The sequence below is a fragment of the Erpetoichthys calabaricus genome, chromosome 5 (genome assembly GCF_900747795.2).
Source record: "Erpetoichthys calabaricus chromosome 5, fErpCal1.3, whole genome shotgun sequence".
Lineage (NCBI taxonomy): Eukaryota > Metazoa > Chordata > Cladistia > Polypteriformes > Polypteridae > Erpetoichthys > Erpetoichthys calabaricus.
In genome coordinates, this window is record NC_041398.2 from 31,871,359 (window position 1) to 31,885,922 (window position 14,564).

Here is a 14,564-nt window from a genome sequence, read left to right on the forward strand (position 1 = left end):
TGTTGTGCATAAACATTATTGAATGGGACTCCAGCCCAGAGTGTCTGCTCAGTTTTAAACATTCTGAGAAGTTTAGAAATCTGCATTGCCTTCTTTTTGTTCAGCTGGTTATATATTAATGCCCCCCTTGTGCCCAAACTGCCCAACTTTCATTCCTTGTTGAATGAGGGTCTCACACTGGACCAAAGCTGTCATTTTTCAGCTTTTATTGGACCATCTACTTGCTCCCGTCCTTTGAACAGCAGGTATCATTGCCGTGCAGAAGATGCTGATAGTTTCATTACTCGTATTGTATCTGGTTTAGGAGGATGCTATAATTTGGTAATCAGTGGAAGTTTGCACAGATATTTTAAATGGGAATTTTAGTATATATGAAAACCACCACCCCATAAATATCAGTGTTCCTTCAATGAAAATAAACAAGCAGTGTTCATGATTGATCAACACATTTATTAGACTTGCTCTTTTAAGTGCAGCTTGAACACATGACAATGCACCATACAGACACAAATTACAACAGAAACAAAGCAACAGACCAGGCTGTAACCTACGATTATTAAACTACTACAAGAAAAGCTACAGCCCTTAATCGTTCATTAACAATCAGAAGCATTAGAAGTGTTTTATTTGTTTTTTTCCTAGTGGCTATTTAATCTAAACACTACAATCTGCACTCGACACAGGCCATTTCTGTGATGGACTCAGAGTGACATGTGTAACTTTGCAGAAGAAAGTGCTCTTGGAGTTCCACTGGTCGTATGTCAGGGTGACGGTGCTGCTCAAGCTGAAGGTTCCATCCGTTTCCAGTAAGGTGTCACTTGTCTTGACATCACTAGAGATCAGGCTTTCACCGTTATACCATTCCACCTTTAAATCTTCCGGGTAGAACTTGTTTACCAGACATGCCAGAGTGGCCTTCCTGTTGCCCTCGAGTTCATCCTTAGAGGGAGGAAACACGGATACTGTTGGCTTCACATTATCTTTCACTGCAAAAAAACAAACAAAAAAAAAGATTAGGTTGGAAGGAAGAAAGGGACAATGCAGGCTTACTCACAGGTCACCTGATTGAGACCATTAAGGCAAGGTAGTCAGGACTGTTGTTTTTATTTCATATATGGATGCCTTTTTAGAGGTGCCTACTGAATCATAAATACATTCGCAAGTACTTTGTTTTAATGCTTAGTTTTGGTGGACCAAGACATTACATTTTCTACATATAAATGCTAAATATTCATAAAACATACAGATTCTAAAAAGCACCTACACATCAATGCCCTCAATTTAATTTATTCTTATATTCCTGTAATAGAAAACAACAACAGTCAAATGCAAAACCAAGCAGAATACCTATTCAGTCATGGAGATTCCACAAGCACACTCTTACAAATATGGTTCTATAACGGCACTTAGTGGTTCTTTACTGGGTTGTGTGGTTCCTTGTAGTTCTTTTGCTTGACACAGCACCATTTCATTCTAGGAAGGGTTCTCTGATGGTGTTTGGTGTTGTGAAAACTTCCTCATATGTAGAAAAAAAGCCAAATCTTTAATGTATGGTAGGCTGCCTAGCAGGACACTAACAGCTTAAGAAAACCTGAACTTAGTCTGCGTTACGGTATGCAGCGAGAGTCCTTTTCAAATCAAGAGCCCTTAGTGTTTCACAAATTTGTTATCTATTTATGATTGTTCATGGAGCCTGTTAAAGATCTAAATAAATAAAAAGTTCTTTATGGAATTTCACATTGATGGGTCTTTTAGATACCACAAATGGTTGCCCTATGGCATCATTCTGAAGAATGACTCTGTCACCTTTATTTGTAAGAGTGCAGAGTTAAAGTAAATCACTTTGAGGTGACTTGTCACAAAGGGCAAATAAATATCTTTTTTTCAAGTATTATTTATATGTTGGTGTCAAAATGACTTCATACAAGTTGGAATATTCATAAAATGATTTCACTCCACTAGTGCACTATATGTTTTTTTTTTTTTAAATATGAAAGTTTTTACTCGTTGATAATGTCTTCGAACTTCTTGAAACTTAGAGGATACCAAGAAGGAAGACAACCCACATAGTGATAGTAGGTCATTTTTAACAATGGCATTATTGACATGAAATGTACAGTCCATCCAGCCATTAATATTTTACCCTGCTTATTTTTGGGAAGAGCCTCAAATTATTAATCTGATCGGTCTTCCTTTTATATAGTGCCCATCACCATACATTACACCAAAATTCAATAAAGAAAAATGTTTAGTTCTAATGGTGGCTGCTGAAACAATTGCAGTAGCAAACATCTAAAACAGTGAGTGCGCATAATGAATACTTGAAACACAATGACGACTCCGAAGTGCCATGAAAATAAATAATATTTATATCACATTTTCACCACATTATGTGTCTTTTCATGAAAAATAAATGCAGGCAATGCTTTTAATCGATGCTAATGTTTTCTGTCTAATGTATATTAATCCATAATTTAAACAGTTAATCCATTTAAAGTTAATTCATAATGTAAAGTTTAAACCTTAATTTAACTCTGTCCCAAAACTTCTCAGGGTAACATTACACGTTGAAACGTGCTCAATTCAATTAGTTCTCCTGGAATGGAACATCATCAAGTGCAAGGCTGGACACGGTCCTGGGGAGCCAGGCCACCATAAGGTCCACTGACTCGCACGGCCGGCCACTTTAGGAACGCGAATTAATCGACTGTGACTCGCAAGTCTTGGAGATGTAGGAGGAGCACTGGAATACCGAATGGTACAGAAGTGTACTCAGTCCTTGGGTCTGTAGCGCTATTTGTTTTGCTGTCATCCGGCTTAGGATGCCCAGTTTATACCCTGAAATAGCGGATTTATTATTTTCAGTAAGCATTCACGCGCTTACATCTTCATTCATTTTTATCGTGTAACACGTGTAAAAAAATGTCCCACCTCAAACAAGAGAACTTTTAAAATGCCATTTAACAGATAGAGTATAGTACGTAGATTACGTATTGTATTGCTTTCACATAAGTACTGCACTTTTAAAGCGAATGCAGCAGGAATCAGTAACAACTTTGATGGAAAACAAAATGCAAATACCGTCAGCATTTGGAAGCAACAGTCTTTTCCACTACCAAATGAAAAATCAATTAGACAGTTTAAGACTGTCCTTACAAGACTGAGCAAGTGCGTTACCTTCCTATTAACTGCTGTCCTTTGCGGTGTTGGTTATTAACGTGTACCGATTGCAGACGCTCCACGACCCTGTTGTGGACTTAACATAATGTCAGAAATGAGTGGCTATTTGTTATGTGACTGTACGAGCAAATAAACTCGTGCTCCGTCCACAGCTTATCTTTAAGGAATAGACATTGCTTTAAAGGAAATCGCCATGGCTTTCAAATTTGTGGTGAAAGTATTGTCTAAGCATACTGTTGCATTCGTTTGGTAATTATATATATATATATATATATATATATATATATATATATATATATATATATATATATATATATATAGTAGATAGTGCCGTCTTTGAAAACTGTTAAGGCGTTAAAATGTCAAATCACCCCACGCCTATGAAGTAATGAAGTCAGTTAGTAAATGGATGTACGGATGAATATGAATATGCCTAATAATAATAATGATAATAATAAACAGAATTTATCAGCAGGCAAAAGATGTTAAAAGTGTTCCCACTGTTTTCTTCAGTACAATTCTTCACCTGAACACTCCAGCTGCCCAGCGCAATACGCCGAGAGCGGCGAAGTTCGGTGAGCACGGGAGGCCACCACACAGACAGCATAGCCGCTAATTGACATTAGTAGCAATAAATAATCCAGATTTTACACTAAATACTCTTTAGAGGTATCCCGTGATTTATCTTTCTTTTCACTAAATTATATTTCCTCTTCAGGCGGAGTGTATTGTCAGCGCATTCCTAAACAAAGAGATAGTAAATAAATGCGTGTCTGAAAAACCGAAGAGGTAGAGCACGAGTTTCATCCAATCTTTTTAAACAATGCGATTATATTCTAGCCCAACCACAAGTATTAACTCATTGATATTAATAACACGACTGGTAATTTTGAAATTTATAATAATACTGATAATTTTACATTAGCCTACATAATGTATTAAGATGTGATTAAGCACTGTATTGTAAACTTTAAACGGTAGTCAGTTTGGCTCCGTCATTAAACATAACATTTTAAAACCCGTTTAATCCGATAAAGGGTGGCAGAATCTTGGTAAAAGCGGGAACAACCCTCCAAGAGCTCATCTTTAGTCTGACTGGACACTGCAAACTTCCAAAGCTATCAGTGAATTGTGTGCGGGTCTGGAGCGAGCGCGTGTTGAGCAGCATTGGCGTTTCTTTCGGGAAAGCCAGTCGAACAAACGGAACACTCCGTCTGTCCGGCTAACTAGTCAGGGGAACGTGTGATAAAATCTGCACAATGAAATACTGAATACAGTGTACTGTGCTAAGTTAAAGTTTACTTATAGCAAAGTTTCCAGTGTGTCCACAGCCATATCAGGACGTGTTACACGTTATCGCAATTAAAATATAGAAAGCCGAGGAGATATGAACTAAATAATGACAATGTAATATTCTGTATGCTTTACTGTGCACACCCAGAAGCAGTCGCACTTAGAAAGATCACTTCGACTGCACAGAAAACTTTAAACTCGAAGTTGTTAAAAAATCAAATAAAGCAGATGCTATCATAAATTGTTTTAAGAATAAAGAGAACGTGAAATTAAAATGGTAGAGATATTTTGTACTGTACTTACATCCCACGGTGAGTTTGGTCCCACCGCCGAAAGTGGCTCACAGTGGTTGAGCTCACTATGCTGCCCAAGCAAAAAGCGGGCACTTCCGACATAATAAATCGAATCATAATAAATGGCCGGTGCCACGCAAGTTATGCTTATATCTACCACTTTCATTAAGAATGCAATGCGAAAGATTTAATGCCTAAACAACACCATTACAAATCTTAAAAACTGACATGATAGCTGAATATGTCCATTAAATAAAAAAGATGTAAAAATGAGTACAGATTTAAAATGATTACTTACATCCCACTGTCAACTTGGATCCACCACCAAAAGTGACCCACTGTGAGACCTGAGCAAAATCCTGCACCTCCAGCAAAGGGCAACTAGTCTCTTTTTTGAATTGTGTGATTGCAAAAATACCTCACAATTTAAGTATTTTGTGGATTTAACTGTAAAAGTTCAACCAATTAACATCAAAATCGTAAGTGATTATTAACTGTGAATCTGTTTAAAGCATTGTCTATGTTGTAAACTGGTGTATAGTATAGTATTTAATTAATTACTAATTTCTACAAGCATGTCCAAAATTTTAAATATAAATATAATCATAAAAGAGATACAATAATTTATTATTCTCATCACTTCTATACTTTTTTGTCTGGAACATCTAAAGAATGAAGATGTATGTGAAAAAGTTCACTACATGCAAGAGTGCTGACACACTTTGTGATACTAGAATGAAAATTAAAAAAAAAAAGGTTTTACATTAAAACGTATGAGAAAATTAGCTAGAGAAGTAATTTAAGAGATCAATGTTTATGTTTGCATGTTTGATTAAATTTGTTATTTATAATCTTTAGATAGAAATACTGTAAAAAAATCAAGAAAGACAGGTAACAGTAGAATATTCTACTTACAGCCCACAGTCAACTTGGTTCCACCACCGAACGTCCACCACAGTGGGGAATTGTTTGAGAGCTCTCGTTCAAAAAGCATTCTGCCTCAAGTACTAGTAGCAGGTTGCATTCAGGTTATTATATTTTTAATGTTTAGTAAAAGATATATCCCTACAAACTCACTGATTATGAAACACCATTAAAAATTCTGAAATAAAAAGTCTACTATTATTGCAGTAAATGGCATAACCAAAAGAGCCATTTATTAGCCTGGTGTCTAATAACTCCAGAATCAGCATACTACAAAAAATATAACTGATTATGCTCAGTAAGTAGAAGAAAGTACAAATTAAAACAAAATCAGATGCCACTGGAATCAGTTGGAAAGAAATGGTGCTACTGACAGCCTACTATCAGTAAATGTGGTATAAAGTATTAAAAGGTTAGAAAAATCAGTCCCATAAAATGAATAGCAATAAATAATTTACTTACAGCCCACGGTCAACTTGGTTCCACCACCGAACGTCCACCACAGTGATGGAGTGTTTCAGAGCTCTCATACAAAAACATGGCAGCACTGCACGGGCACCAGGCTGCATTTGGTTTTGCTTAATTTTTCACTTTTACACAAAATATAATTCTATAGACTCGGTGACCAAGAAATAAAAAGACGAAAAATCTCATTTATAGAATAAATGAAAAAGTAAGGAAGCCAGTTTCTGGTTAATGTGTAGCATTAAAAAAGCAGCTTATTACAAAAGATATAACTAATTATATTTGGTTAGTAAGAAAAAAGCTATTAAAACCATTTAACATAAAAACAAAAAAAAAAACCAGAAGTACCATACCAATTAATTAATTACATTTAAATGCTGCTACTTACAGCCCACGGTCAACTTGGTTCCACCGCCGAAAGTGTACCACAGTGTGTAAACTCGGGCTGCTGCCCGTGCAAAAACCTTTTAGTTTTCCTCAAACTAGAAGCTGCTCTACTTATTTTTATCATAAGATTTTATTATCACATCCATTCTTAAATATTCTATCTAAATAGCTTAAATTAACAATTGCCATTTTTGTGCAACTGCAGAATTTATTTTACTGATTTTCTATCTGTTGTGTTAGCTGCTTTTTATTTTTCTGAAGTCTGAATGTTTTTAAAATGTAAACAGGTGCCAAATCATAAAGTAGACTGTTTAGTATTTTTTAAACATGTCAAGTGCAGCCAATTGTTATCGTGAGCTGTAACAAGTGGACTAGATGAAAACAGAATTCAAACAGTGTTCACGTTTTAGACTGAAAAGTACTGTGAAGCTTAATTACTGAGCAAGCAAGAAAAATATATGAATGCAGTAAAGTTAATTTCTTTTTTACTTACAGCCCACAGTCAGTTTGGTTCCACCACCGAACGTCCACCACAGTGCTATATTGTCCTAAAGCACTCGTACAAAAACCTGCCGGCACTGAGGGGCTGCACTAGCTGCTGGTTTCATTCAGGCTACTTTCTAACTTTCATCAAAAAATGTAATCCTGAAAACTCACTGACTGTGCAGCACCATTTAAAAACACTGAAATAAAAACTATTTTCAGTGCAATAAATAAAGAGTTTGTTCTTCTAAATCCAAAATCAGGTTCTTACAAAAGAGTGTAACTGATTATGTTACATATGTACAAATAAATGATTTAGACCCCGTAAAGTACACATTAAAGCAATATAAATGTCACATGAATTAATTAACGAAAAACTGTGCTGCTTACAGTCCACTATCATTGACTCTGGTATAAAATCTTAAAAGATTACAACCATTCCATAAAATTAATAGTATAGAATAGTTTACTTATAGCCCACGTTCAGTTTTGGTCCCACCACCGAATGTCCCCCACAGTGGTGTATTGTTTTCGAGCCTTTGTACAAAAAATGTACCTGCACTAGCAGCCGGCTGCATTCAGTTTTGCTTATTTCCTCACTTTTAGTAAAAATGAAATTCTATAGACTTGGTGACCAAGAAAAAATGCTAAAATCTAAAGTATAAACTTCATTGGATAAATGAAAAAAATAAATAAGAAGACAGGTTCCTTTTCAGGCTGGTGGGTCATCAAAACCAGCTTATTACAAAAGATATAACTGAATATGATTAGTAAGTAGAAAAAAAGTTATCAAAGTCATTTAAAATAAGAATGAAAAGCAAGACAGCACCTTATAAATAATTTCAAGAAAGATGATGCTACTTACAGCCCACTGTCAACTTGGTTCCACCGCCGAAAGTGACCCACAGTGTTTAAACTCAGGCTGCTGCCCGTACAAAAACCTTCCAGTGTTCGACTAACCAGACGTTACTGCATCACCATATGTTACCTTCACATCCATTCTTAAAATATTCTCCCTAAATTGCTTACATTTAAATGTAGTATTTCTTTGCAACTAGAAAATTCTAAATCTATAAACTTACACATTTTGTTCACCCTGTGTTAGCTGCTCATTTATATTTTCTTAAATCTGAATCTTTACAACTTAAAAACTGTGAACAGATACTAAATCCTACAGTAGACTAGGTAATCATTTTTAAACACAGCTAATGTACAGTGCATTCAATTTATTAGTGATCTGCAACAAGAGAGCAGATTATAACAAAATTCAAAACTACAGTTTACAGTGACTATAATTTAAATTGAAAAGGTTTAAGGCTATGAAGTTTAATTATTGAACAAACAAGCAAAAAAGCCTAATGTGCTAGAATTAAATTCTTATTTACTTACAGCCCACTGTCAGTTTCGTCCCACCACCAAACGTTCGCCACAGTGATTAGCTGCCATAAAGTGCCTGTACAAAAACCTACACATATGAGGAGCCCCTGGGGTGACTTCTCACGTTCAAAAAGTGCATCTGATGATATCAAAATGAGATTTGTAGTGTGTTCCTGCCGAATACGTAAAGGGATGAAGTTGGTTTGCCAGTCAATGTATGTTGTGTTTGCTATATGAATGGATATAAATAAGTGCTATCCCAATTAACAATATAATTACATTGCCAATTAAATTTTGACTTAAAGTCCACCAAAAGTGAGCCTCTGTGATTGAATTTACCGTGCTGCCTGCTGGAATGCATCTGACAAAGCCCTACATGTTTTTAAGATTAAAATTTCATAGTAAATTGTAAATGTCTGACAACCACAGATTGAAATGAACTGGATGGACGTCAGTACTTTTTATTAATAGCCAGAGTGATAAATGCCTACATTTTAGCATTTCTATTTCTGTTTAAAATAGCATATTGTTCGAGTAATCGGTAGGTTGAAGTTTTCAATATATTTAGACCTGTGCTAGCATAAATATATGACTCATAAATCTCACACATTTTCAAATGATTGACTGGGGTAAGTTTAAAAATACAAAGACACAAACATATATGAAAAATTGAAACACATTTGGCACAAATTATGAGATTAGTCATGAAATAAAAACATATGTTTTCAAGAAGAAGGCTTTACATAAAAAAAAAAAAAACTGAAAGTTTTGAGATGCATTTGGTAGTGGTTGCAACTGACGATCATTCAAAAGTAAAGAGACTGATGATGAAGAATAGGGCTTATTTTTCATTTATTTACATTATAGTTAAAATGTGAAAGATTATGCTCTTCATGACATCTGATATAAAATCTTCAAAGATCACAAAATTCCCAGAAAATAAATAATATAGAATAATTTACTTACAGCCCACGGTCAGCTTGGTTCCACCACCGAACGTCCACCACAGTGATGGATTCTATCAGAGCTCTCATACAAAAAACTGCCTGCTTCAAGCACAGGGGCACTGCCCCAGCACCTGGCACCATTCAGTTATGCTTATTTATCAGTTTTAGCAAAAATAAAATTCTGTGCACCCAGTAAACCGATAAAAACACTAGCATATCTGAAAATCTAAATCATGCAACAATTGAAAAACATACAGAAATAACAAAACTGGTTCATTACCCAAATCAGATTTTTACAAATATACAACTGATTATGTCTGCAAAGTAGAAAAAAAGTTAGTAAAGTCATTTAAAATAAAAATGAAAAGAAAGAAAGTACCATACCAATTAATTAAAGGAAAAACATTCTACTTACAGCCCACTGTTAACTTGGTTCCACCACCGAACGTCCACCACAGTGATGGATTGTTTTAGAGCTCTCGTACAAAAACCTGCCTGCCTCAAACACAGCGGCACTGCCCCGGCACCTGGCTACACTCAGTTGTGCTTATTTCTCACGTTTTGCAAAAATGAAATTCTGTACACCCAGTAACCCAATAAAAACACTAGCATATCTGAAAATCTGAATCATGCATCAATTGAAAAACATACAGAAATGATAAAACTGGTTCATCATCCAAATCATCTTTTCGCAAAACATATAACTGATTATGTCTGCCAAGTAGAAAAAAGTTAGTAAAGTCATTTAAAATAAAAAAGAAAGAAAATACCGTACCAATTAATTAAAGGAAAAACATTCTACTTACAGCCCACTGTCAACTTGGTTCCACCGCCGAAAGTGTACCACAGTGTTTAAACTCAGGCAATCGCCCGTACAAAAACCTTCTGCTTTTCAGTTGATGAGAAGTTAATGTGTTTGTTGTATTGTCAGATTGGTAGCTTCAAGTCTCTTAGTCATAATACCCTCACCAAATCATTTAATTTTCTATTTAGCTTTTCTATATGATTAATGAATTATCTACTAATTGTCTTTATCTGCTGCATATTTATTATTAAAGTCTGTACCTTTCAACAATTTAAGTCTATAAGCAGATACTGATTAACAAAGGCAATTCACAGAGGTACTTTGAACAATCAAGAAAAAATGTTAATGTAAAATGTAAATATATATTTGGAACAGTTTTCTTTTAGCTTACAGCTTACTATTCAGTTGTTCTGCCACCAAAAGTCTGCAACAATGATTAGCTGCTGCTAGTATTCTGCAGAAGAAACTCCCCATGGAAGAAATGCCTACTCATAGGTTATCCCACATCCAAAATATATAATCATTACGAAGAATTAATTAAGAGTGTCCAAAGTAATGTAAGATGAGTAATACATAAATGCAGAACACTGGAAGCAAACATTGGGTTTTTACTAAACTTTGGCAATTAAACTATTATTTATGATTGCAATGATGTACCCAAGCATGTTACACTGATGGTGAATAAAAAGTAGCCCTGTCATATAGATAGATGGATAGATGGATGTTTTTCAAAAGAATTATATTGTAACCAGGGCCGTCTTAACAGCATTATAGGACACCGGGCAAAGCAGTGCACTGGGGCCCCTACCTACACAACCACTCACAGGAATAAAAATGTAAATGGTCAATAAAATTAAACATATATATATATATATATATATATATATATATATATATATATATATATATAAATGTCTGTCTGTTATACCTGCATTGTTATCACTCTTTCATTTAATATTGTTCTTTATCGGTATGCTGCTGCTAGAGTATGTGAATTTCCTCTTGGGATTAATAAAGTATCTATCTATCTATCTATCTATCTATCTATCTATCTATCTATCTATCTATCTATCTATCTATCTATCTATCTATCTATCTATCTATCTATCTATCTATCTATATGCTGTATTTATTGTATTGGTACTTCCAACAAAATCAGTGTTTAAACATTAAAAAAACATGCTGTACAGCAAAGATTAATTAACACAAACATCTGAACAACATAACATGAGCCTTGAAAAACACAAAGATTTAAACATATAAATGATGCTTAATTGGTAAACCATACAGACGGAGAGGGCACAGTATGAAATTACTATGAATTATTTATTATTAATCAAATGTTCAACACAAAGTTTTGCTAAATTTCTTTGCGGAGAATTGAGTTGAAGTGACGTTAACATATACGCGTTTACGTTATTTAGTGTGTGAGATCCGTACACATACATGCACATGAGGTTGCAGAGGTGACTTTGATACTAAATCAAAGGCAAATGTCAATGTCCACTTGTAACACAATAACAAATATTTATAGTTTTGTATAGTATAGTATTTATTTATTGACAGCAAGACACAACATACAGTGTACATAGATTAGCATGGGGCCCGTATGCTCATGGGGCCACTGGGTCACTGCCCAGCGTGCCCATGCATTAAGAAGAACCCTGATTATAACTTCTACACACAAAAAATAAAAAAATAAATAAAACAAAGCATCAAAGATAACTATCAATGACAGCAAATTGTTTATAAAAGAAATTCCAAAATTACAGAAATACAAATAATGGATATAGTCCAAACAAGTAACAAATTTATTCTTGGTCACCAGTCCATGCGCAATTCCTCATCATTAACAGAACACAAAACTTTGCCTACAAGCCCAGATGCTTTTAAATGTACTGATATCATTGATGAGTTTATAATATGCAAATTTCACTTTCAAGCCTTTTTTAAGTAGAGCTTTAAAAAATGAATAATGCACAGATTGCTAAAGTGTTTTTATCTTTCTTCCTTCTAGTTTTTGAAATGGATGGATGGATGAATGGATAGCACAGGTGGCACAGTGGTAGCACTGCTGCTTTGCAGTAGGAGTTGTGTGTTTGCTTCGTGGGTCCTCCCTGAATGGAGAGCACTTTGAGTAGTGAGAAAAGCTCTATATAACTGTAAAGAATTATTATTTATTATTATAGATAGAAATAAGAGGCACTATATGATAGATAGATAGATAGATAGATAGATAGATAGATAGATAGATAGATAGATAGATAGATAGATAGATAGATAGATAGATAGATAGATAGATAGATAGATAGATAGATAGATAGATAGATAGATAGATAGATAGATAGATAGATAGATTGCTACTTCCAGTATATTTAGTTTAGTTCCTCCATTTCCAATTGAACCACAGCCTGCACTCTGACTCAGCCCATCTTTCAGTGGTCTCTTATATGTTAGCAGTATTAATGGCTTCCTCTCCAGCTAACACAAAGCCTTTTGTTACCTTGAGTGATTTAACCTTGTTACTTTTAAGCTATGTGTATTAAATGCAGTAGCCAAAGAAATTATTATCATCAAGTCAGCACTTATGATAAAAAATATAAAGCATACACAGATGCAGGATTGAAAATTCTTTCTTTGTATAATTTTTATATATTTTAATCTTATAATAAAACACATCTCAACACCTTATTATGTGGTCTGTTTATTTGATTGACCAATATTGTGACATTTGACATGCAATACTTTCTTATTTTTACCTCACTTATTCCAGAAGCGAGTTTTGGAGAATCAAAATTCTACATTCCCAAACCAACCTGCTTTATCCATTGCACCAGTGTGTGACAGCCAGAGACCTGCCACTCTGCATCCGGCACAAATCAAGAACCAATCCTGAATAGCTGGACTACTGTTAAGTGCATTAATATGTACATAAACACCACAGTAAAGTGTTTAGTCGACAAAAATAAATTGCGCATTTAATATAAAAAGCCCAATCCTTTTCATTAACTCCAGATAGCTGATCGTTTTTTTACATCAAACCTACGCTGTATTTAAATGTCTGCTTTTGGGCATAGCAGTATTCTTGTGAGTCTGTGAAATTTGAAGTCTCATTACAGATAACTAAGTAGAGCAAACTATTCATTTAAATTCAGCTTTACCTTCTATACTGTTTATACTTCATGTATTACTTCTTGTTCATTGCATACTTGGACAAGATAATTTAATGCGTAATTCTGTTCAAAGCATCCATAACAAAATTTATCATTGCAAATTGAAAGTATCGCATGATTAAATAAGAAGAAAATACAAAAATACAAAACTTTTTGTGAGCTAAACTCACCTTACTTGTTCTCATTCACTTTTCCATCTTTACTCAAGAACGCTCAGGTGAAGAATAACATTGTAGTCGAATGCTGGTTCCAGTGCACCCCGCTTCAGCTCTCTAGTGCTGGATTAACCTCCAGGTTTGCTTTTTGATGCAAACTGCTGAAAGGTTTGCAATGATATTTATCCTCTTTCCATTGTGCATGCAAAGAAGGCCTTGTCACTGTGTCATGTAAAGTATACACTGTATCCAGTCACAGCTCTTACACAAGTGTCAAATCTTCCCACTTTCAAAATAAATCTTCATATCTTCACATCAGTGTTCCACTCTTAGACAGCCATTAGTACATTATAATTACCAGAATGCATATGTTCAGTTGCAGAACTGAGAAGGTGTAAGTTTTTGGCACACATGTTGTTCCTCATTTTAAACTGTGTGCTTCTCCGTCAACTTCTTAAATATAAACAATTGCTTCAATGACATACATTGCATGACATACATCAGCATGAATATTAATTTCTTAAACATGTGTTCAGAAATTCAAATTATATTTCCTCCTTTCTGGCGAGTCTGACACTTTGATTCAGTTGTATGCACTTTACCTTCCAGCCTTTTGTTAACAGTTTCATGGTGAAAAATTGTTGAGCCCCATGTGTCAGAAAGCATTTTTTACCATAACATTTAGAAATTACTATAACATTTATGTGAGAGAGAATAGTTTTCTGTATCTTTTCATTTCTGAATTGCTAATATAAGTCATAATTTTTCAATTTAATATCTTGTTTCTCTTTGTTTTTTATATGCTTTTCATATTTTTGCTTTTTTTGTAATTGTTAATCAATTTATCAGTTATTTATTCTGACTTTATTTATTGGAGGTGTTGGTCACTCCCAAACCTGTCCAATCATAATTAATCATTATCCATCATAAAAGGTACCCTTCATGTGTATTGGTACATTTTGTATCTCCTTATGCCTTTATCCGGTTTAAATACCAAATTACTCCTCTGAAGTCTTTTGTCTGTCAAAAAATCAGTCTGAGGGTTTTTAGTGATTATTTTTTTGTATGGCCTGCTTTATTGC

At 34.5% G+C, this 14,564-nt stretch overlaps 1 gene segment (V, D, J or C); it reads right to left on the reverse strand.

Moving 5' to 3' along the window:
- Positions 1-429: 429 nt before the first annotated feature.
- Positions 430-5,805, reverse strand: LOC114644662 (Ig lambda-2 chain C region-like). The segment is given in 2 exon segments: positions 430-986; positions 5,682-5,805. Coding segments are annotated over 2 exon segments (411 nt in total).
- Positions 5,806-14,564: the final 8,759 nt, after the last annotated feature.